The sequence below is a fragment of the Papilio machaon genome, chromosome 1 (assembly GCF_912999745.1).
Source record: "Papilio machaon chromosome 1, ilPapMach1.1, whole genome shotgun sequence".
In the NCBI taxonomy this organism is placed as follows: domain Eukaryota; kingdom Metazoa; phylum Arthropoda; class Insecta; order Lepidoptera; family Papilionidae; genus Papilio; species Papilio machaon.
This window is the reverse complement of record NC_059986.1, coordinates 9,169,592-9,194,499: the sequence shown is the minus strand read 5'-3', so window position 1 is coordinate 9,194,499 and position 24,908 is coordinate 9,169,592. Positions and strand designations below refer to the sequence as shown.

The 24,908-nt window shown below is 32.6% G+C and overlaps 1 protein-coding gene across 2 annotated transcripts in view; it reads right to left on the bottom strand.

Annotated features, from left to right (window-relative positions):
* The window catches only part of LOC106719239 (patronin), a 46,454-nt gene extending 26,404 nt beyond the window's left edge, over positions 1-20,050 (bottom strand). For both annotated transcript variants that reach the window (XM_045679168.1, XM_045679171.1), the window contains exons 1-2: positions 19,758-20,050; positions 3,008-3,103 (exon numbers count right to left, since the gene is read on the bottom strand). In XM_045679168.1, the coding sequence (XP_045535124.1) occupies positions 3,008-3,103; positions 19,758-19,877 (216 nt within the window). In that variant the 5' untranslated portion in view covers positions 19,878-20,050. The remainder of the gene's footprint in view (positions 1-3,007; positions 3,104-19,757) is intronic.
* Between the last annotated feature and the right edge of the window lie 4,858 nt (positions 20,051-24,908).

Genomic DNA, 24,908 nt, shown 5'->3' with positions numbered 1-24,908 from the left:
GCGAAAATATTTATAAAATTTATAACTATTTTCTCGTAAATCAGAGAAAGATGTTACGTGTTCGCCTCTCAGTAACCTTGTAGCGTTATAAGGATCAACACCTACTGTTCTTCGACGTTTTTGTTGCCTTTTTTTCCATAAAAAGTAAATAGCCAGTACTCTAACCGCATTGCCGTTCATTTTGTATCTGTTTGTACACGACTGTCTCACAGCAGCGAAACGCGCCGTGCTAATGTCGTTTTTTGGTGCACCGCTGTTCAAACGCGCGCTGTCCAACAGCGCGCTGTCCAACGGCGCGTCTAGCGGCGTGACTGTAAAACCAGCCCAATACATATCCGAGCGCGCGCGCTCCGACGGCGCTGCCGAAACGCGTGACTGTAAAACCAGCCTTAGCAACGAATGATATGAACGATGTAAAGGATTAAAAACTATAAAGACGAAATATTAATTAAATTAGGGCAAGGTTTAAAAAAAATAATAGGTTAATCCATAAAAACAACAAAATACATAATATTATTTTAACAACCTAATATACCTTGGACACGCAAATTCCAACCGTTCTGTCCATGAAGAGGGCGTACTCTAAAATCATTGGTCACGAAACATTAGGTCCGGTATACACTATCAACATTACACTAACTTCACAATTCCCGTGTCTCTGTGAGCACCAACCCCATATAACTGGCGAGATCGATACAATGGTATACTTGTAATTGAGACAAGTACGGGGTCAATCTTCAAGGACGTTGACTGGGAGCAGATGTTCTTTGCCAATAGGGAACGTTTATTAAGGTTCATCAACTTATACAAAAACATTTAACTAAATACTTTAACTTGTGTGTACACAATATGGGTTTTTACTCTTTAACATTAAAAAAAACAAAATCAAATATGTAGAAAAAAAAATGATGTTCTAATGACCTTTGTTCTAATGTCACGACCAGAGCTGGGCATTAACTCGTTAATCCGTTAATCGTTAATTAACGAAGTTAACATTTTGCTTAACGGATTAACTTTTAAGTTAACTTCAAAAAGTGTTAACGCTTTTGTTAACTTCCGTTAAACTCAACTTCCGTTAATAAAAGTCCGTTAATCGTTAAATTAGAAACTTGGAGACGTGTTGTCATTTTGTTTAAATTACGCGCCACGCCACGCTCGTAAGTTCAACTATGTTGGGCGACTGTCGGCGACTCGAATGGTGAACGAACGAATTGATAATTGATATATGTGAAGTTCGCGTGCAAGTGTGATGCATCAGAGCGTCCGGGAAAGACGTGACCAACAGGACAAAATCAAAAGAAGGTTCGAAATAGTATATTTCATTACGAGTATATAAAAGCACGAGTACGTAATAGTCCACATTCCGAACGCTCTTCGTCCCTGCAATACGCCACTCTTTGAGCAACTGTATTAAAACACTTTTTACTCGTGCTTTTTCTTTAGTTTTTCACAAACTCGTGCGTTCTCTTTCCCAACTGTCAAAATAATGTCTTTTAAAAAGAAAAAAACAACCGCGAAGTTTTTACAAAAAAAAAATCATTGAAGTTTTTATGATTCATGCAAATATTTCTAAAAAAGAAGCTCCTAATTTGTTACAATATCAGATTTAATGACTTGATTCAATGAATTAGGTTAGGTTTCATTTTATTTAATCTCATTAAATTTCATTTTCATTTCATATTGATAAAAATAATCTTCTGAAGACTTGGCCGTTTGGGCATAGTTCCCTTTGCCTTCCCAGAATGGGTGAAGAAAACAAATATAAAATCTTTTACGGTTGGCGCCATTTTTCAAACATTTTAGTTAGTTGAGTTTATTGTGTTTTTAGCCGACTTCAAAAAGAAGGAGGTTATCAATTCGACTGTATTTTTTTTTTATTATTCTAATAAATTGCTTAATTTTTTCGCAACCGTATTAAAATAGTTGTTTAGTACACGTGCGGAACTGTCATTACAACTGGTTCCTACTGTCAACCCTCACCTTCGGCTGCGCCTCGGCTCGGGTAGACATTTGTCGGAACTCTTTGCAATGACAGGCTTTCCGCACTCGTAATGAAATATACTATAATGCATTCATACTTGTCTCTAATACTAATGTGTACATTCTATAAATGTATAGTCAAATTACTATTTTAAACATGTGTCGCTACATAAGTGTGAAATTAGTATGTACAATTTTGGTATGGTTAACTGTTAACGATTAACTTTAACTTGCGTTAAGTTTTCGAAAATTTAACGCTTTAACGATTAACGAAGTTAATTTTTTAATTAACGAATTAACGATTAACGAAGTTAACTTTTCGATTAACTGTGCCCACCTGTGGTCACGACCTTAAATCAAGTGAAAAACATAAGAAATAATAAATTTTCTAGATCTGTATTTATAATAATAGCACTAGCGCAGGGTCTTATTCAAGCTGATCCGCAAACCGGCTGAAAGTTCAATGAACAAAAATAGAATCGCAAAAACAAAGGGGGCGCAGGAAAAGGTGTGTATATCCAATGAGCCGGCTGGTCCCTTCGACTGCTTTTCTATTATTCAAGAGCAAAATGTTTTTTACTTTTTTATATGTAACCAGAAATGTACAACGTATTCATCGTGTAATATAAAAAATGAATATTGTTCTTAAACTTAAACAACAATAATGAAAGTTCTTAATTTAGTTTATGTAAGTCAATAGTTTTGTCATTTTATGGTTTTTGTTACAAAATTGCGAAAGTAAAAAAATAAAAACAAAGAAATAGTTTAGTGAATTTAAGAGCAATGGTCTTTTATCTATGTTGACTTTTTAGCTGAGGATAACGATAAGATTTTTGTTACCGTGTAATATTTACACAAAACTTCATAAAACACACATACTTATATATGTATATCCCGGTTTATATCTATGTATGTATGTTCCATTCTAAACAGTATGAATGATTCTTGTTCTTCGAAACATTATATGATATAAAAGTCAATCAGACTATTAATAATTTTTTAATTAATTATGGTGAAGTGAACTGACCTCGTGATCCCTGTAAAAGGGTTCCTGCAGATTCTCCGGCACCCTATTGTTGAAGGCCTTGGACAGCAGCCATTTAATCGATGCCCTCTGCTTCGACTGTAACAATAAAACATACATTTAAGACTATTGATAATACTCAATATTCAACTACAAGTTACACACATTGTTCATTAAAGTAAGAACTCATACATAACGTCAACATATTTAAGTTATATACGATCATATATTCTTATATTAATAATAACTTCGAGTATTTCCGTGAACTATTTTCAAACATAAACTTTAACACAGTCAGTTCGATAACAATGTATAACAAAAATCATTCAATCCACTAAGTAAGTAGATTTACCACATTGTGTGAGTAAATATAAATTAATTCACGATAAGACTGCGTGTGTTGGCGCAGTGGGGCACACGACGCACGTGCGTTGTCCGCAAGTCTAGTACAGCTGCTATGCTATTACGCACTTACGGTACTACAACTTCACATATTAAATTCTAAGATAGTTAGGATTTCTACTACACATATAAGTAGTTTATTAAGTTAGTTGGTTTTTCTAAACGATACCACGCTCCTCGACTGCTCTATATAAACTTTATTTTAAAAATTATCCCTACATTAGTACTACAATTTCAAAGCATTATACATTATGTATATTTCATATTAGAAATATACACCATAGAAATATTTAAATTACATTAAATTATTCATTTCATAGTAACATAATTATGTTTATACACTTAGATTAAGGAGCTTTAAACTATATTTCCATGAGTTGCAGTTGCACCTGCTTTTAAAGCAGCTGGTGCATTGTTTGTGGTATAGAGCCTTTAACGATCTGTTACCGATAACAGTATTATAAACAACAGTGGAATGGCTACTGACGACATCGACATCGCTTGACAATTATAGTGAACTGGCGTTATGGCCGCGTCCGCTCATTGTGCACGCATTCATCTTCAAACTTAACTACATCCTAATACGTCGTATAAGATGCATTGTAAATAAGTTATAGTGAAAGAAAATAGTTTCGAGAAAGTATTCGATTGTAGCCAGCGTCCAATTTTCCACTCCTGAATTACTAAAAATGCTATATTTCTAAATTAAAACTCTTATTTGGTGAATACAAAGATATATTTTATGAGAGAAGGTGTCCAAAGATGTTACAAATAACCACAGCTAATTTTAACCAGTGTAACAGGTGCGGAGCCCTTCGCTGTGTTATTGCTCTTCTAATTTTGGAAATATAATTTTAGTAAATTAATTGTATAACATGAAACCTAATATACAAAATATTGAGTGCTTTAACTTTGTTTTTCAAAATAATTTGTACGTGTTTTGACCAAGAAAATCATGATTAGTAGATAGTAGTACTAACGAGGCTTGTAAAATTCACTATTTCGACGAACATAACCATTGTTGGTTTTATACCCTTGATATTAGTCTGTTCAATATCAAAGAAATCTTAGTAGTGCTAGTCTAGGCTAGGACACACGACACGAGGCGATATTCTGTGATCGCCCGCACACTCAACTTTAATTGACAATAATCGATACGGGTTAAGGTCCATAAACAACAGGAAAGATTGCTTATATTTGCTGCAATGCGTATAGTTAGGCATTATGATAAATGACCAATTATTCATCCTAACTATAACAACAACATAACTCACGCCCGCAGCCCTTCTTTTAGAAGAGATTACTTGGCGCTCTCACTTCTTCCACATTTTACAGGAATATACGAGTACTGCCTATAGGCACATGATATATCATGTTAACATATTAATTTTAGCGATTAAGAAGCCATAGCACAGATTTCAATTACACTTCTTTATTTCTCTGTTATCGAGATCTTAATAGGTTTCACATTTCTCTAGCGCTTACCATTTATTAAGTTGCTGAAAAATACTTACACACGGGGAATTAAATTTCAATTAAATTCCATATAATACATTATTATGATATATATTATATATATTATATAGATCCGATCGTCAATCATACAAATGATGGCTTTTTGTTGTAAAAGAACTAATTACATTTGACATTGAAGACATTAAAGTTATATTTTATTACACCGACAATTTCCACTACATCTTAACGACATTATTCTTGTTTAAGAAATATCCTTACAACAAATAATCAATAACGTTATATCAGTGTAAGGTACCGGAAGAATTATAAGGCAAAAAGGTCGTCCGCGTGCCGTCGCATGCCGTTGACTATAAATAGGCACTCTGCTGCGGAGACATTACCGAATATGAACCCACCAGCGACACTACATCATACTAAACTGTTATAGTTGTACAATCTATGAAATCAGATCAAAATGGAAAAGACTAAGTATTAATCTTCGTTTTAAATGTACCATTGGAAAAACTATCCACAGCCAATATTCATAAGATTGCAATTAATCTGCAAGATAAGCCAGAAACGGCATCCCGGCTTTTACCAGCTACCCTATATTACTTTTTGCTCTACCAGAAATTTATCTCTGACCTTCAGTTACAATAAGGGTATTACTTTTTTTTTTAAAAAAAAGAACATCGTTGAACCAGCCAAATTAGTTGGCATGCGAACCTATGACCTCCAACTCGATAACCTCAGCAATCGGCAACGTATTTCAACGAAGCAATTTGATTCACTCAACGGCGCTAGGCGTGCGAGTGTAATCAGTGAGAACGCAAACATAAACAATAAACATAAGTGTGAACACGCATCAATGAATAGGCGATTAGTGTTTTAGCCGACTGTTAAATTTTTCGCTTGACCAAGCAAAAAAATTACGCACAATATAAACACTACGGAGAGTAACACTTGTTTAATTTTATACAGTTTGTATAAGTTTGTTGAATAACATTATACAGGATGATATAAATTCCAGTGTTTTTTTTATCATAGTAAAATTATTTCATTCGAATTAGATTAAAAAAACATAAGCCTGCCGTTCAAATGGGATTTTAAACGGAGCCCTTGTGCAAAGCTTAAGGCTTATCTAAGCAAAGTGTCGTCTCCTGTAAAGAATGGTGTCTAGAAAGATGCTTGAATAGGCATCTCAAGACATGTGAATAGAATCCTTTTCACTACGTTTTTTCGCTGTATGTTTCTTCACAGTCGGTAAAATATATAATATTAAATGAAAAGGTAATGAAAATTTAAAAAGTCTAAATTCAGTTGTTGTTTCATAAAATAATAAAATCCCATTTAATAAAAGACATTGAATAATATTTTGTCCGCTAAAAAATTAGAGACGCATTACTTTTTTGTCCGTAGTCATGTTAAGATACAACTTCCGTAAAAATATACGATTGAGGGTCACGATACCAACGTGCCTTAATTTGGGAACTCCGGATCGGGACAATGTTTTTATAAAGAGCTACGGCTTCACCACCTGTCACATCGTTGAAAACTGTTATCCCCACATTTTTTACCTAGTTAACTCTAATGAGATAAGAATTAAGCTTAGAACATTATTTTGATAAAGATAAAGGTGATTAACAATTAAGAAAGAAGAAAATAATTAAATTAACACAGACAAGCTCGCGCGTTGATATCGTCTGAATAGTTTCCTTCACATACACACACATTCACATTTCCTAGTACATACTTTCATGCGCTAAGCTGCAATCGCAGCACCGATGGCAAGTGGAGCGGCCAGGGCACTCTCTACACAGAATTCGTACAGTTTAATTAGTGTACGCAATTAACGGGGCGTTGGACCACAACATTTCACTCTCTCCCGTACACCCATTAACACGTGAGATGCCACAGTGGAATGCTGAAGTACATATAACATATATATGTTTAAATAGCTGTTAAAGTTATCAAAGTTCAATGTATGATACTGGAAAAAGTACACTTCTTCAACTGTCTACTATCGTCTTGTGGACATTAATATAAAAGACGACGAGACGACCAATAAACATTTATTTTTATTGATGAGAAGCTGAAAATAAAATATTTAGAAGTCATAAGAAGCCTTAAAAACTCGATATTCCTTTTACAAATCAATTCCCGACATATTCCTTGTGACACTATATTAATTACTATGTGACTGCAAACAACAAAAGCGATAGAGTGCAGTGACCTAACAAAAGGCGATGTGCGGTCTAGATGGTATCGGATTTGCAAAGTAACCCTGTAAATTCTCGGGCGGTGGTGATTCAACGAGCTGCATTGCGTCCAGCGAGACGGGGCATGAATTAAATGGAGCCGTAGTTTCCGTATAGAGCAACTCGAAGGATATTCAAACAATTTTACTACAGCAATTACTTAGTTTAGAGCGACGTTAAGGAATTAAATGCGAATAAGTACAAGATAAACTTAACAAAGGAGTTCTGACCACAGTGTAGAACAACCACTTGAACAATAATCAGTAAACTTCTTAAATTATACTATACAGATCAAATTGGTTCCAGCGTTGAGCCAAAAATAATTTATTGAAACTAGAGTTTCTACTTTAACTACAAAGGTATCGCAACTACCGATAGCTGTATGTATAAGGTCGACGGTCAGCAACTAAGTTATCAGCGATAACAAGCGGTAACAGGCGATTACGAACAGTACCAGACGATTACAGGCATTGGTGAGGCTCGACGGTGGCCCGTTAGCACCTGCCCACGCTGCGAGGTCAAGCCCACGCGGACGCCCACATCATCGCTTTTAAATCGAAATACGAATTAAACATACTTTCAATGACTCGTCTTTAAGTTTAATTTCTCAGAATTGCTTATATTAAACTTTACTTATAATGAGACCTTGTTATCCATAGAAAATTGATAACAAATGCCTAAGCTCTATTGGTTTACTGAACTTTTTTCATTAATCACTTAACAACGAAAATTTAACCAGTTATAAACTTGGCTAACTTGGCTTAAATTGTTTAAACCTATTCTCTACGATTTTATTTCCAACAAACAATAATTTGCAACAGATTCGTTAAATTCACGTGAGTAACAAAACTACAAACAGTTCGAGTAACTAGAACTCCAAGTGGCAAAATTGAAGCGTAATAATAATAACAAATCCGATAACTGTAAATGATTATCTAGTAGCTATCTAGCACTAAGCTGGCTCGCTCGGGTACTGTTATTATGCAGCAATAACAAAGATAGCAGCTAGAATTGAAAAATGAACGAACAAAATATTATTATTACATAATCTAAGCACTGAACTAAGATACAAAAAATTATAACAATAACAAACTATAACAAAAGCCTTAGATTTATTTAATAAAATACATAATTAAATAGAAAAAAAGTTTACTTTCACGGTATCGAAGTAAACACTTTTAACGCTCACTAATAAACTAAGTCAGACACGCAGAGATGTGGTCCAGTGAGCCCTCGTCAGAATTAATTGGGAAGATATGGGATGTGAAACTTTTTATTCCTACATAATTACGGAGGTACGACAGAAATCTCATAATTTCTTACGGTTACTTTGCCAATTCTTCTTTATGAATGGAACATTATATTTATTATTCTAACGAGCAAATATATTACAAGTAATGCGGTTAAAGTCTTTTCTGCCATCCATCTTTCTAACGTATCTGATACCGGGGCAGAACCTTGGCCGTTGCGATTGTTTAAAAATGGCGATTAGCACTCCACGACCGTTTATCAAGGAACTTTTCTTGCATTTCGGACGTGCATGTATGCTTAAATATTTTAATGTAGAAGAAGCAAAACAGATGTGTCAGGATCGCGCCAAATGGAGGTTCGTGGTCTCTGCTTACCCCTCTGGGTTACTGTGAGTTATGTTGTTGATGTTGTATTTCTTGCAAATTATATCACCAGAGGATAAACTTGTTGTTAATACAAGTATATTTTGATAAGGTCAAATAACATCCTCGAGAAAAAATCCTAAGTCAATAAAGCAACAAACTTAAAGGGAACAAGAAGTGATTAACGCATATCCGAATAAGGACGACTCGGACAAGCGGCCGAAGGTAAAACATTACTGGAGTACTGTGGTACAGGTCCAATACATTATTACACGCACCTAAAATGGTCACAATACCATATGGAGACCGATCAGCGTCTGGTGTTTAGTAACAAGATATTTCTCACTCAAATCTTAAATGATATAAAATAATAATCACTATCGTCCATGAGAACTTAGTTGCCAACTTTATCAAAAAAACGCATTTCACAACAATTCATGACTTTGTTACATGAAAACTGATTCATACAGATGAATATCGGAAGTATTATTCAGGTTAATCTCTTGCTCGAGTCAAGGGCAGCAACAGCAAAGTGGGCACAACTTTCGAGGCTGGCGGAACTAATTGCAGTGCAATTAGCTCGACAAGGAAGTCGGGAATTATATTAGACCTGCTCTGCATCATTCGGTGATTAATTTCGATTCACCTTATCAAAAAAGTATTATTACTAGTTCACTAAAAATGGATATCTCAAAGATAGATCAAAGGTTACTTTTTAGCGCTTTTTTTAGGCGCGATAGCTAATCCTAAATTAGTTATAGTTTTAAGGAACCAATCAATCCCTTAAAATGAATTTTCACAAACTACACAATGAGGTAACATATAATAAAACGTCAAAGCATCGATTCGATGATGTCATAGCGCCCGTCAACTATAAATATAAAGCCCACGCGTCCTCAGACGAAGATTAACATTATTGTAAGGCAAATATGCGACACTGACTTGGTAATGCGTAGCAGACGACATTGCAATTTTATACACACAACGACATGAACATGCTCTGGGAGGTCTTCAAACAGCTGATACTTTTTTAAGTCAGGACTTAGTCAACATTTTGACATCGCAAAATAAATCTGGTATAGAGTTAGACCATAATAGAGATATTTTCGTGTAAATATATCACATGTCATATCTACTATTCTTTGTTCTCCGTCCAACATAATACCTGGTAAAAGGATCAGTCAGTGCTCAAAACGGCATCGATGGTATTCCTTAATTATTCCTTAAGACGAGGACGCATAAGTCTTCAAGTTCGAGGCCAAAAAATTATAACAATTGTTTTATTCTTGACACAAATTAAATGATTGTCGCAAGGATAGAATTTGATGATACGAGCGACAAGAAATCATATTCGACCTTTAGGCCCACGCGGACAAAACGCACAGGCATATCTTAGTATTTGGTAAGCACAACGTCAAATGAAAATTACTTGCTATTATTGAAGATATCCATTCTTATTTGCACCCACATCGGTGAATTTTTACTTAGCCTTTTGTAGAAGTCTACCTTTACATCAAACAGTTTATTCAATTATTAACAATTTAGTTCTATATCATCGCATTACATCACCAACAGATTTATCAGAGAGCCAAACAATCCTATATTTAAATCGTGAATGATAACATATCCTATTGATAACAAAATCTCTTTGTTATTTTTCTCAAGAGTTATCACAGGTGTAAGGTTTTAGTGAAATTATTCATGAAAGTACTCGCGCATATTCTCTTTCAGATGTACCGTTGTTGAATGACCCAGTTGGTGCGTGATGGTGAAAGTGTGAGATGTTTCTCCTCGCTAAGGAACCGGACGGCCAGTACAAACATTTCGTAACATCTGTTATGGGTACCGGTGGATCGATCAATCGAAATTTTACCGTATGCTAGACATAACACAAATTACGTCATGCCTCAGAAGAAATACTGATGATTTAAAGATTACGATTGTGTTACTGAGGTTAACCGAAACTTGGCTTTTACAAGAATGTAAATGTTGAAGAAATTACGACGTTTCTATAAAGCTTTTTACGCTTAATGACTGAACTGTAAATAAAATCGAGCAACTGCGGGAATCATTCCTTTGATTACTGAAGTGCATTATTCTTTGGCGATGAAAACACATTATAACAACTTTTAATAATAAATGCAAAGAAAAATATAATCAAACAAAACGGTTTAAACATATTTTCACATGAATAAAGAACATATTAACGTATCATGTTTAACCGTTAAGTCTGTATCAAAGCAGTATGCAAGTTACTTAATCCATTTACTACATATATGTTGATTCCTAATGCTGTTTATATTGAACTACGCAAAGTTAGAAGCCAATGACTTAATACTTGCTACCATAAGAGACCATTTAAACTGTGAAATATGATTTCAGGTCGTTAAGGATATCACATACGATTTACGGGAAGAAAATATTCTCAAATATGCACATAACGTAAGAGAGACTAAAATAAATCTTTCAAACTTGGCCGAGTTTAATGGCCACGACTATCCGACCACTTCCTGTCTCACTGAGGACGTCTCGAAAAGGATGAACAACAAAAATAAATTGGTTAGTCACGCAAAATAATTTACCTGCCCACCGTGGAGGTTTTATTACTATGTTAAATCAAAGTGTACACAAAGACGCTGGCAAGTGACATCGAATAACAGATGCCGTAAAACAGTTCCAGGTATCGGGTTTTACAGGAATCGAGTAAAAAACTAGGTAAACGCTTATTTGTGGTATACTATGTGTAGGACCAGTTTACAGGAGATACGTTTTCAATGTTGAAATATGCTATTTTTTTCATGTTTAACATTTCTATTATTTGGTAGATCGATTTTTTTTCTCCTGTATTGTCATAATTACAAGACACTGTCCGTTTGTCCTTCATGTGTAAGTTCTAAAGCATTGAGTTCTGTACCCTTTATACAGGCGGTCGCCGGTCGGTTCTAAGATTTCCCACGGGCCCTAGACATACGAAACGAGGACAACACGACATTTACACTCGGTTTAGAATCCAGGGAACGATGATGATAAATGCAGACCAATTTGTACTTGAAATTAAATTGTTATTGCAATTAAAAGTATATTACTGAAGGAAACTTTTTCTTTTTTTATTAAAAATATTTATAACGCAATTTCGGATAATACTTGCTTTAATTAAATCATCTCTTAATTAAAAAAAAAAAGCTTAATTACGAAAATGAAGCCGGCTACTGCTAGGAAGCTTATTCCTAGTATTTCTACTATAATATTCATAGTTTTACTCAGCGCTAAAAATATTCATTCTTTAAATTGCCCAGTTATTTCTTACAGAGGTTACAAGTCATATTATCGCAAGGAGGCTTTCAATGTTCGAACAAACAGTGCGTTGTGCCTTGCAAGAATAGTTCGCTTATCGCATCTGTTATCAACAACACGACCCACAACCTAGTTGTATTGCAATTTGTTTTAGATCACGCACACATACAAGCTCCTCGTAATTCATTGATTGTGTATTAGTAAAAAGTTGTAACAGAGTCAGTTCTGCAAGTACTTAATGCTTCGACTGAGTAAAACATTCATAATCAATACATATTTAACTTACAATATCTTAGTTTTGCATATACCCTAATAGTTGCTCTTAATGGAATTCGGTGACAAGATTTTTAAAGAAATTTATATGTTAACAAGCTGTATTAAATGAAAGACAAACGAACAAACGAGCTACATTAAAAACATCCAAACAAAACAATATCGACTCATCCCGAAGCCAATCATCAAACAAAAACAAACAAGAGACCAAATTAGGAAGCAAGTGGAAATAACTCATTCTCGTCACATTGCACTCAATTTGATACTCTCAAAGATTACAAATAAAAAACGAAACAATAGACAAAATGCCGCGGAACCTTGAATTTGAACTTGACTTACTAACGTGCGCGAATGAACGTACAGAAAGATAAATACCTAAACTTCCCATTGATAAAATAACTGATTATTTTATTTCATAGACACTCGGGACATCATTGTATAGAACATTGTTGTATGAAATTTAATGCAATACCATCTTTAATTAATGAAACGTGAACATTTATCAAAATCAAAATGTAATGACTAATCCTAGATTTAAGTAATAATCAAAATAATACAAAATTTCAAAAAGGTATAACAGTTTTTATCTGACCAAAAATAAGGAAAAATTTATTCGTGGGAACATATAATTGGTTTTATAAATTCTTTACTATTATAACATTAATCTTACTCAACTTTAAAGTCTCAATCTGAAAAATTTGATTTTGAAGTTAAAATACAATATTTGGTATACAAAAACATAATAATAATACGCACTTAACGAAGTATAATAGTGTTCTCAACAAACAAAGTCCACTAGGCATTTTCTGTTCAAAGAATATCTTTAACTAGACAAATATTGCATTTTGAGAACAATAATATTTAGACAGTGACATCAGCCATCAGAACAAGCAGTCAAGATAAAAAAAAATAACATCCGATAACAACGCACAAGGCTCTACAAAAAGTAAATGTATCGAGTGAAAGTAAAAACACTTTAGAAATTTTAATCAGCAACAATCATGCCTCTTTTATTACTTTAAAGAATTTATATAAAGAAGAACTAAACAATGATAACATTTGTATTAAAACGCGTGTGGCATTTGTTATATCAAGCTTGTTGTAAGGTGTGTAGGCAGAGATTATGGATACACCGCATAATCCTAAGATATCAATTCGACCTTCCTTCATTCTTTTGAACTCACGTAATCCTGTCCCACAAGTAATTTTACATCTTCTAAGCAATTTAGACTACATTTTATTATTTCACATACATATATACAATATTGTAGCAGATAATACTTTAGAAAATCTGTTCATATCTAAAAGAAAAGACGGTCAGTACATTATGATCGCACAAAAACTTCTTCGTCATGTTGTGGAGAGTTGTTAAAACTGACATACATTAAGTAGTCTAGATCATAAGTCTTCGTTTCACATAAAAATGACAGTCAGTATCAGTCATCTACTCTCTACATTCTACGCTGTTTGTTGAACTATAATAAAATATTTTTTTCTCTAATTATATGAATTGCGATATATTAAATTCTGACATAGTGTACCAGATTAGTATTAGAAGTATATTTTAATTAGATTTGATACGTTGCAATGTATTGATGAGTACCTACGTCAAGGTCCGTTGTCAAGAAAAGACAATCGATATATAAAGGGATTCTTATCCACTCTCACTAGGGGTTTGGAACGACACTAATTTATTCATCAGAATCTAAACATAGTAATTTTAAAACTGCTAATTAACTTAAAGGAATTTAAATCAACTTAATAAGGTCTTTACATATATACATATTTTACTATTACGTTTAATAATAATATTAGATTCTTCAGATATAGGAAGAGGCTGTGCATTCCATTAATCAAAGCCGTGGAAAATCACTGAGAAAATTTATAAATGCTTAACAAGTAATTACTATTCCATAGATACCACTGACTTTATTTATGGTACCTACTAATGTCGTTCACGCACGTACTTTGAACATGATAGTAAAAAGAGACAAGCTTATTTAATACAAAATAACACCGTTCTACTGTTATAATAATCTTAACACCAAATTAGAACTATTGTGGAGTGAAAATGGAAATGAACAAATAACAAACATTTAAAAAAAAACAAAAGAACAAAAAAACGACAAATCGCGATGACTTACTGACATTTAAAATCACGTCAAGGTCAGACATGACATAATATTTGAGAAATAAATATGAGAAACGATGAACTTATTAAAGTCCCAACTAAACCTTCCCATGCGATTGTCAAGCCAACTGTAAGCCTTGACATGGCATGTAATTACAACACTATTGCGTGTCATTCCCTAACACGGCAAAACTAATCTAATAGTCGGTCATTCGTTTGATAAATATTGGACAATTTCACAAATGTTTGTCACAAACAGTATCTTAGTATGTAATATACTATTCAAACATTCGTCTTAATATAAAGATCATCGCATTTTTATCTTTATGATTTCCATATTGAATAAGCATCTGCAATATTATTTTTATATTTAGTTACAACATTGATAAAGCCAAATATTCCATTGTTTAAGCTTATCGCTCTTCATTGATGGATCGACATTATCATATACATTTATCAAATAATCAAGACTTTCACATACCAATAACATCAAATTACATAACAAAGTATACTACAGATACTTTTTCATTATCAACCAACAAAGAAATTTACATCCAATCACATTAATTTTAATATTTTATATACAATTCCGGTTAAAGTTATTCAAAACAGTATCACGATAACCCGTTTAGCTACCTTACAAACGGAATATTTCACATAAAAGTATGCTCCATTTTTGAAATAATTGTACGTAACATAAATCACGGCAACATAGTTCGTTGAACTCGACGCTAGTAATTTGGCATCAAAAATAAAAAAGAAGTGATGCGAAATAACAGTTCCCAACACCGAACATCAGATCACTCGAATGCTACACACGAAACGAAAACTATTAATTCTCAGTACACATATACTACATACATTTATGTATAACACATAGAAAAACAAATGAAAGTTAAAGCCATATGTACTTCTTATGTGGCCTTTCTCTTAACTCATCAACTAATTACATAAGATTTTAAAGTTTAAAAAGTACAAGATAGGTTCTATATTACATCACCAAGGCATCTATTTAAAAAAGCATGCGAAATGATTAAGCTTTGACGTTATAAAAACAGTAGTACCCCAAGATACGAAGATAATCCCACATATAATTATTAAAGGAATCATGTCTTCTATCACCAATCTTCACACCCTCTGTGCGATTTAAAAGCGGTGCTAATTTTTGATTGCTGGTGCGATTGCGTACTCTATGATTATTCGTACATTAATATTGACTGTCGCCATGTTTTGATACTTTCATTTCATTCGTAGAACTGCAAGTATCAGTTCTCGTATGTTCTATCAACTTTCTTAGAACATGTTATGGTACTGCTCCATGATTTTTAGATCTTCTAAAATATTTTTTGATGCTAAATTTTTGTTATTGTGGCTGTTTAAATCAATTATTAGAGACTTTATTTCTGAGTTATAAGTGCTTTGCAATTTTACAAATGATATATTCTTAAACTAGAATCATCAATATGTTTACGTTTTAAATATTTTAACAGCATTGATATTCACAAAAAACTTAACCGGTTTGTTATCTCATCAGTGAGCGCGTTATTTATTGCAAATTTACATTCACGTTTAAAAGATAAATCGAACCTTGAAAATAACAATAATAATGTAGGCGTTTCGTTTATAAAGTTATCTATTATAACGTCACTTATTTCTTCGTTTTGTCGTCAGAGACCTTTTCACATTACGTAGGCATCGTAAATTAGCGAAGCGCTGGACTAAAAAGGAGACCAAGGCGGGAGCCAATCAAAAACACATCAAAACAATCAGATGTTCCGAATGAAGACGGAGATACGGCGAATTTAACACCCGCATTACAAGGCCAAGTAAAATATACCAAAGCATTTGTACCTTGCTCATTCATAACGTCATAGTATGGGCCAGTGGTACGGAACAGTAGGCGGAAGTACAGATAAAATACCAATGTCGTAAGTAAGTATTGCCCTAACAGGGCACGGCACTCTGTAACATCTTACACAGAAGTAAATTTCAATTTAAAGTCCATCTCCGCATCAATATATTTTTGAACTTTCTAATATGTACCAATTTAATCGATACTTATTTCATTGGTAACAAATAATTTCGCTAGCGAGCTAACATAGAAATGTTTCTCATGTACGCAAACGTGCGGATACTAAAGTAATTAAAATATCCAACCTGTTACCATATCGACTAGAAAAGTAACTAGTAAATAGCTCTCTCGTCAGTCGCAAGTAATTTGTCGGGGACAAAATTAGACGGGTTATTCTCATTTCCACATAATTTTATTTGGATTAAAACGAAAGGTAAATGAAATAATATCTTTTAAACTTATATTTATATTAACATTCTTTGTGGATTATTAATTTCACTCAAGTTGATCTAAAAATAAAGTCTAAGTCTTTGTATCAACAAGTTTCCAATTTCAATGACATTCCATATAATTAGAATTCCTACAGCAAACAATGTCGTTTCCCGTAATTCCGATCACGCATTTAATATGACTTATCTATAACTTTGTCCGGAAGTTCAGTATAAATTGACTTAATAGAGAAATGGACAGACAGGATATACACTACAAAAATGGTATGACAAGGCTTTGTATGTGAATAAACATTAAATATATTATATATTTTGTACGTTTACCTCAAAAAAATCTTTTAGTTCGAAAATCAAAAACAATAGTGTATGTACATTACCTACTTCAAGTAGTCAATTTATGGACGAACGAAAACTGATAATAATAGCGATTCCTTTAAATTTTAATTGCGGTTTTTAGAGATCACAAAGCCAACATTTTTTAGTTAATTACGAAACAATATATATGGGTATAAAAATAATTGTGTGCACGCGATATAATAATAATTAAATTTCAGCTTAAATTGAAAGTGGATTCGATAAGGCCGTGATAAATTATGAAAGTATTCAAAATGTTCAATACAAAATAGAGCTGTTTCATCGAATGTGTTGAGAAACAATGGGAAAGGTGGTCTAACAATAGTTATACACGAGTAGTCTGTACGTTTTCATTATAACAATTGTATTGGTCCGGCGAAGTTTTCACTACGCGAAATTTATTACGATATCTAGTTTTATGATTCCCTCGGGCCGTTTTTTCAGTTCTATGAACCAAATTTCGGTTCAGATTTCGATTTAAACACATGTATAAAATACCCCACAATACCTACAAAAAACTTGTGTTGTAATGGCGAAAGAGTATATATCAAACTAAGGTTAAATAAAGGTCGCTCACTTACTAAACGCAATCGTGTAATCAAAAAAGTTATTTTTAGTACAAAAACAGCACATGGGGTTTCATGTTTTTATGGTTATGAAGTTGGAGTTTACATACTATATGTAAAATCACTTCCGAATCCATAATGGGCTACAAGATATGAATAAAATTAAAATTGTCTTGATCTGTTATTAACCAGAAAAACGTCTAGACCGCGCAATACCGTTAAAGAATCTGCAACAATCATTAGTATCGCTCTGTTTAGAAGAAATTTAATATTTTATCAATAATAATCTGTATATCGCATTATGTATCATTTCAGTGCAAGTTATAACATGTACCCCAATTTCCTCAATTCTTATAAAGTTTCCCAAGTTCTCTATTCTTGCAGTACTGGAGCTGATTGAGAAAACGAAGCCAACTTGGGCATAATTAAAATTTCTCTCTACGTTAAAATCCTACAAAGTCAAAGCTTTAGCAAATATGCGAATTGACGTAAAAATTTTGACTACTCTAAAAATAACCTTAAAGATCTTTTACTGTCTTGATACAAGATATTTGATAAATTCGCTCAGATTTCATTTTTTTAAAACACTTAATTTACCTGTTGACTCGATCAAACTTGGTATGAGCAAATATCTGTAAAGCGTTATGATGTGGTACGGCAAACAGTGGCGCGATGTTCTCCTTTCGCGGGCAACCAACGAGCCGTGCATACAAGATGTTGCCACGGTCTGTTGGGCCAACCTTGGCAATCAATCCCTCCCCATCGCGGATCCCGGTTTCCAGATGACGGTGATATCATCAATAAAACTAAAACTATGTAGGAGGTCACCATGTGTCGCGAGACACAAGGACGTATAAAAATCGATGGGAACGTTTCTGAGCGCCAACTTAAAAAGGAAAGTCGGGCTAACGACCCCGTCTTGGCCGGTCACAGCGGTCTAATAGCCGTAGTTTTTTTTTAATAATCAAATATCGCTCGACACAGGCCGCCTGAAACCTCGCCGGCAATGGACTAAGCGTTAAATAAGAAATGAATCGATTTTTACGTTACTTTACGATCTGACTAACCGAATTAGAAATTTATTAGCGGCTTCAGAGCATTCGCATCGGTCGAGCTTTTCGTTGGTAACTTATTTAGTTATTATAATATTATTTATATTAGATGTAATAACGACTTACTTTCTAACAATTTACAGCAGTAATTGCGTGCGGATTTCATCTCACGGGCAATGTGATAAAATATACATTCTTTAGATTTACTTTTACAAAAATTATTCTTTCTGAATACATGTGATCATATTATGTTAAATAGGGACTAGATAACACTTTAATCTAATTTTATACCTTTTTAAAAGGGTACTAAATGAACTAACTAATTGTGGGGTTCTGAGACCATATTTTCTGAATACATGCGATCATGTCCTGTTAAATAGGAACTAGATGTCACTTTAATCAAATTTTATACTTTATTAAAAGGGTACTGAATGAACTAAAGTACTAAGAATGGTTTTCTGAGACTAAAATCATCGTTTAAAACATATTGTTATCTCTGTTTTGTTAAAGATATTGACAAGGATGACACTATGTTTTATACATAGAATGTTTTTTATTAGAAACCAACAGTAATTCCGTTAGATACAAACATCAAGGAAATACAGTTCACAGATTAACTATGCATATATTAAAAAAAAAACGATGACTATTTTCAAAGCTGTCGATTAATTTATCGCAAAGTTCAAGATTGTTAGCAAACTAAGGTGTGTTATCGGATTTTTAAATAGCCAAGTATCGATCGATATTCGACATAGCTTCGTAACACAACCAAGTTTCATCATTATCGGCATTCCTTGTAGATGAAAGTTATGTCTATAGTAATACAATACGACACACAAATACTTGATAATTTAATTAAAATCCAATAACTATTTCATGAGACTTAAACTAGTTTTGTATCGTATTCATGGTCCTACACATAATTCAAAAAACTTAAATTACCATATTTTTTTAATCGAATTCAGAACCATACAATCATCGCTAGTTGCCATTCTCTAATGTTACGAACGTATACATGTTTTGAAACATAGCCAATCAGCAACATGGTTCTTACCGAAACAGCAACCGAAGTAGTTATCGCCACTTCCCCAACATCCACACCCTGACCGTCGGGCGCGCTCAAGAAACGGCGCAGCGTACCGTATCCAGACGCGGAGGCCACCATAGCTACCATATTTTGCACAGCACCACACAATTAACTAATTGATTATGGACTAGACCACTGGTACTGCAGTAGAAGACCACTGATACACAAAAGTAATAGACAACTGGTACTAGAGGAATAGCACCACTGGTACGGTCACATAACTCCGCGCGGTTCTCGGCTGCGCGCGCGCCGTCTCGCGCCCGCCGTTAAACTGCGGCGTCGCCGCTACCCCTACCAACGCGTTAGACCACTGTTTGATGATATACAGATTTGTTAGTCGTGCGTTTCCGTCATATTAGTTTCGTAAAGCATGGTAATTAAATGGGACAATACCAAAGGGACTGTTTGATGTTTGTTTTTATTTATTTTATTTATCTGTAGAAGTTTCCTTAGAGAGATATTTAATAATTTTTATACAACATGGTCAATTTAAAAAATAATTAAGAAATCATATTAATATAAAAAATGTTTTAGATCATAATGTTAAAAAATAAAGTTTTTGAAAGAAAAACATCAGTAATAAGTTAAAGTTAGCCTCATTATCAAATTTTATTTTTTATTCCTATAATAAGCACGACTTGTAGACATTGAATGGAATAACTTATTTCAGTGCATTAAGTTATTAAGTAAATATATAAATTACTTAACAAATTGTCAATATAATTACTACACACTATACAACTATATTGATCATGGAACTAATTTAAGTAATTATTTTTATGTTTAAGTAAATAAACATATTTGCCTCTTACCTTACCAAATATTGTGTGAGATTTCTGTATTGATTTGTTTTACCTTTGTGTGATAAACTAGAGCCTAATTCTTTTCTAAACTTCTGCAATATAATTTTTCCAACTGATAAAGGATAATGTGTTTATGTGAAACATGAGTATGAATTCATAAATGCAAATCATTTATGTCCCTATTTTTCAACTCCCACAATTCCCTATCATAGGACAGAATCAGGCTTATTTACATAAGTCTTTTGGGGGTTAAATTCATACCTTAATACAATAACAAATTTTAAAGCATTAATAAAAAATAAAAGTGATTATTTCGAAAATATGATATTACAACTAAATTGAGCTATTAAATTTAATTGAAAAAAAGAACATTACAATAAACACACTAATCTTTCATTTAATAAATTCTTAAAAGCTATACAAAGCTTTCTTGATAAGCCATACCTTTATTTGGAAATGATGCAAGGTTAGAAATACATACTTATCTTACATAAGGTAACTAGTAACTCTACTAACTCAGACTTTTACCCTTCATTTTATAAGGAAGCAAACAAGCACTAGCTCGCCTAACATTATTTAATCTTGTTTGAACAGTTATATTTATTTTCGATTTGATAAGTGTAAATCAAAATAGTTTATCAATCACAATAAATTGACAGGCCGCACCACACACAACATTTGCACCATTACAAACTAGCATTAATAAACTTAACAAAATAGTAAAATTTAAGGCAAAAATGTAAAACTGGATTAACAAAGTCTCCGACCCAAATATGTCGGGGGATCACGGGAAAAAAAAAAAAATTGACAGGTGAATTTAGTCTTTGAATATTTAAAAATAACTAAAATAATATGTGGTGATGTTAAAAAAACAAATGCAGTTTTTTTATCAAGTTGCAGAAGTTTCAAAAATGCAAGATAAGAGTATATAATAAGGAAAAATTCTTGACAACTTATCAAGACATAATATATATATCTTTTTTATAGAAAGCCAATTATGAACAGCCACATAAGGTGCATGGACAAAAGGAGGCCCCACACATACCATTTGACAAGTATGGCTCATAACAATGTTCTAATGCTGATAATTTATTCTGCCTCAGTGTGGGCTGCAGTCTACTTCACCCACACTCCACCTTGGTTTTATTTAATGATTCAGACAATATAATATTACTTGGATTAAATTCTCCAAATGTCGTTTTTAACGATTATTATTTGGTAATCATAACATGTCACCAAATGATGTAAAATTGTTTTCGATTATCAAAATAACTTGAGTATGAAGTAAATGTTATTAAACAGCTTTAGTCACGATTAATATAATATTTGTCAAAAGAACATGTGCGCTGAGAAGGGAAACTGCGATCAACCGGCAATTATAATGATATCGGCCTCACCTGTTTGGTGTCCACAGTATCTGTGGCCTCCATGTTGGCATATGTTCGCTCCTGCCTCTCCATAGATTTGAAAACATCAGAAACGTTTAATCCATCTGCTGGGTCTACTAAAGGTACACAATGTAAGCATAAACATATCAAACGCGACGAGTTCAAAATTTTCTAAAGAAACAATGTCAATGATCCAACTAAACACGCTCAACACTTGCAAGTGCACTACACAAAATATATTTTTAACGTTTATTCAATCACAACGTTGGACGCATTTCGATTATTTCTGTATTAAACTATAGCACCTATAATTGATACTTAATCTACAATTGAGAAAACACTGCTCATCACCATCATAATATGAACGAGATAGAGCATATATCTATGCCGTTTTCGCTCGCGATAGTCCAAGCTATACTTGCCATATAAAAAAAATATTTCATCCTTTTATTATTATAATAAAGTATTTATAATTAAAAATAAGAAAACATGATTTAAAAAAAATCCTATTATTAATTGTCTTATTTCTTACATTTGTATTTATAAATCAAGATATACGATCACTTGTTATCTTATATCTACATCGCAAAAAAATGTAGTAATGGCAATTTTAAATCATAACCGTTAAAAAAATAAGTTTTCAAATTTGTTTCAAAACGTGTTCTCGTATGGTTCCGAAATCTTTGATATTGCATTGTATTTTTGAACTAATAACGCGAGTGTTTAAGTTTTGAGATATTGACTCTGATAAGTGAAATATTGACCTCATTATTATTTTAAGTTTTAACATGTCTGATCAGTACAGAAAATGTGTCAAGTGTGGAGTGACCTTAGCAAAAGATCATACTTTAACTTTTCACCGATTTCCTAAGATTGGGAATGGAAACCCTGAAACAGTTTTAAGGTAAATATTTTTAAAAAATCCATCCACATTTTGCTTCGAAGTAATAATCTGATATAACAAGATTTCTTTTATTCGGTCTCTGATAATCTGTTATTATTACAGATCCCGCATTTGGGCCGAATTCTGTTTCCCTGAAGAAAACTGTACTGATGTAGATTTTTAAAAAAAATTACATACCAGCCACAAAATGCTATGCAGTAAACATTTTACAGAAGAATCTTTTATTAACATATCTAAAACACGTTTAAACAAGTTTTCCATACCTATTGGTTCTGAGCCCATATTGGAAAAACTGAGAATCATACCAGGTTCTTCTAGTCAGGTATGTTATGATTGTGAATAATATTTATGTATTTTTAATTATTGTATTTAAATGCTCACCTTAAATGTTTTGAAGGATTGAGTATGTTTAAAAATTTTTCTAGCTGACTGCCAAAGAAGGGTTGTGTTTCTCAAGTTTATGTCTAACTTTTCGGCACATTTCTTCAGTTGTGGGAGTGACATAAGATATAATATGTAATTAGGTTTTATTTGTTTCATAGAATAAATAATTGATAATAAAAAAAATAGCCAGATCTTCCACTTATTCAATGTACTGTGATTAGGAGAAGAGGTCAGAATCATAAAAAAATACATTATGTCATATAAATCAAGCCATCTTATAAAACTTTACTATACTATATATTTTAACACATTAACAAAATTTCAGGTTTCACCTACACCAGGACCTTCACATGAGCATATACAGAAGAAACAACAAGTGGAAATGGACCAAAATGCCTTTGTATGTATTTCACTTCTTTTAATAGTATTATTGTTGTTATTATTTTACTATATTTAATTACTTGCAAGAACAGTTTTTCAATAACTGACTAAACATCTTAAAATTCAGATTGCCATAATGTTTTAATATTTAATATAATAATTGTAATAATTTAATTTTGTTCATTTTTTAAAGTTGAGCGACTGACAAATGCTTATAACTTCAATATAATTTTTTTAAAGATTTGTATGTCTTAACTAAAATCTAGGAATCCCTGTATTCCTAAACTTTAAGTTTACTGAATTACTAGTGTGGCATAAAATAATGTTTTTAAATAAACTAATATAATGTATACAAATTGAAATATACCTTTACTGGGTTAATTAAATACTTTTGTAAATGGAGTTATAATAAATATGTTTTCCAGGTTACTTCACCATCAAATTTGCCTCACAATAATGAGCTGCATTATAATGAAAATTGTGATTTCATAATAAAATCAATAATTTTTATATCTTTAAAGCGATTCTTAATTAAAAAAAATCGGGAACTAAATTTAATTAAATAAATGATTTTAAATTACTCTGTTTCATTTCATTATTCCTTTAACTAATTTAAGTTAATAACTTTTACTAACACAATATATTGGAAATAATGATTATTTCATTTTAAAATTATTCTTTCTTTAAAAAAATCTTACATTTGCCAAATTATCAAAATAATCATAATTTCCAATATAAATTTTTAACTATAAATAAATTAAAATACTAAACGTATATTCAAAATTCCCGCGTTTTATTTTTTCATATGGGCGACCATTATGGCGCTAGTAGTATAAACGTATAGACCAAAGTTATAATACTATAGTATGTAACATGTCATTCTTCTCTCTATAGAGAGTATTATATTCTTTGCCCCAAAGACCCCAAATAATAGTAGTTTATGTACCTCCGTGAAGTTGGCCCCTCACTTTCATTTTTTTAACTTTTTTTTACGCAAATCGTTTGAGAATCGTTTGAGAGGGTTTGAGAGAAAAGAAATATCGTTTGAGAGTTCCTACTTTCTCCGTAAAAACAATTTCAAATTCTAGTGTTAAGTTGGCCCCCTCACTTTACTTTTTTTTATTTTTTTCAATGCGAATCGTTAGAGAGTCGTTTGAGAGACATTAAGAGAAAAGAAATATCGTTTGAGAGTTTTTACTTTTTCTGTAATAAATATTTTAATTCTGGGCATCGAAAGTTACAAATCGATTTTCTTTTT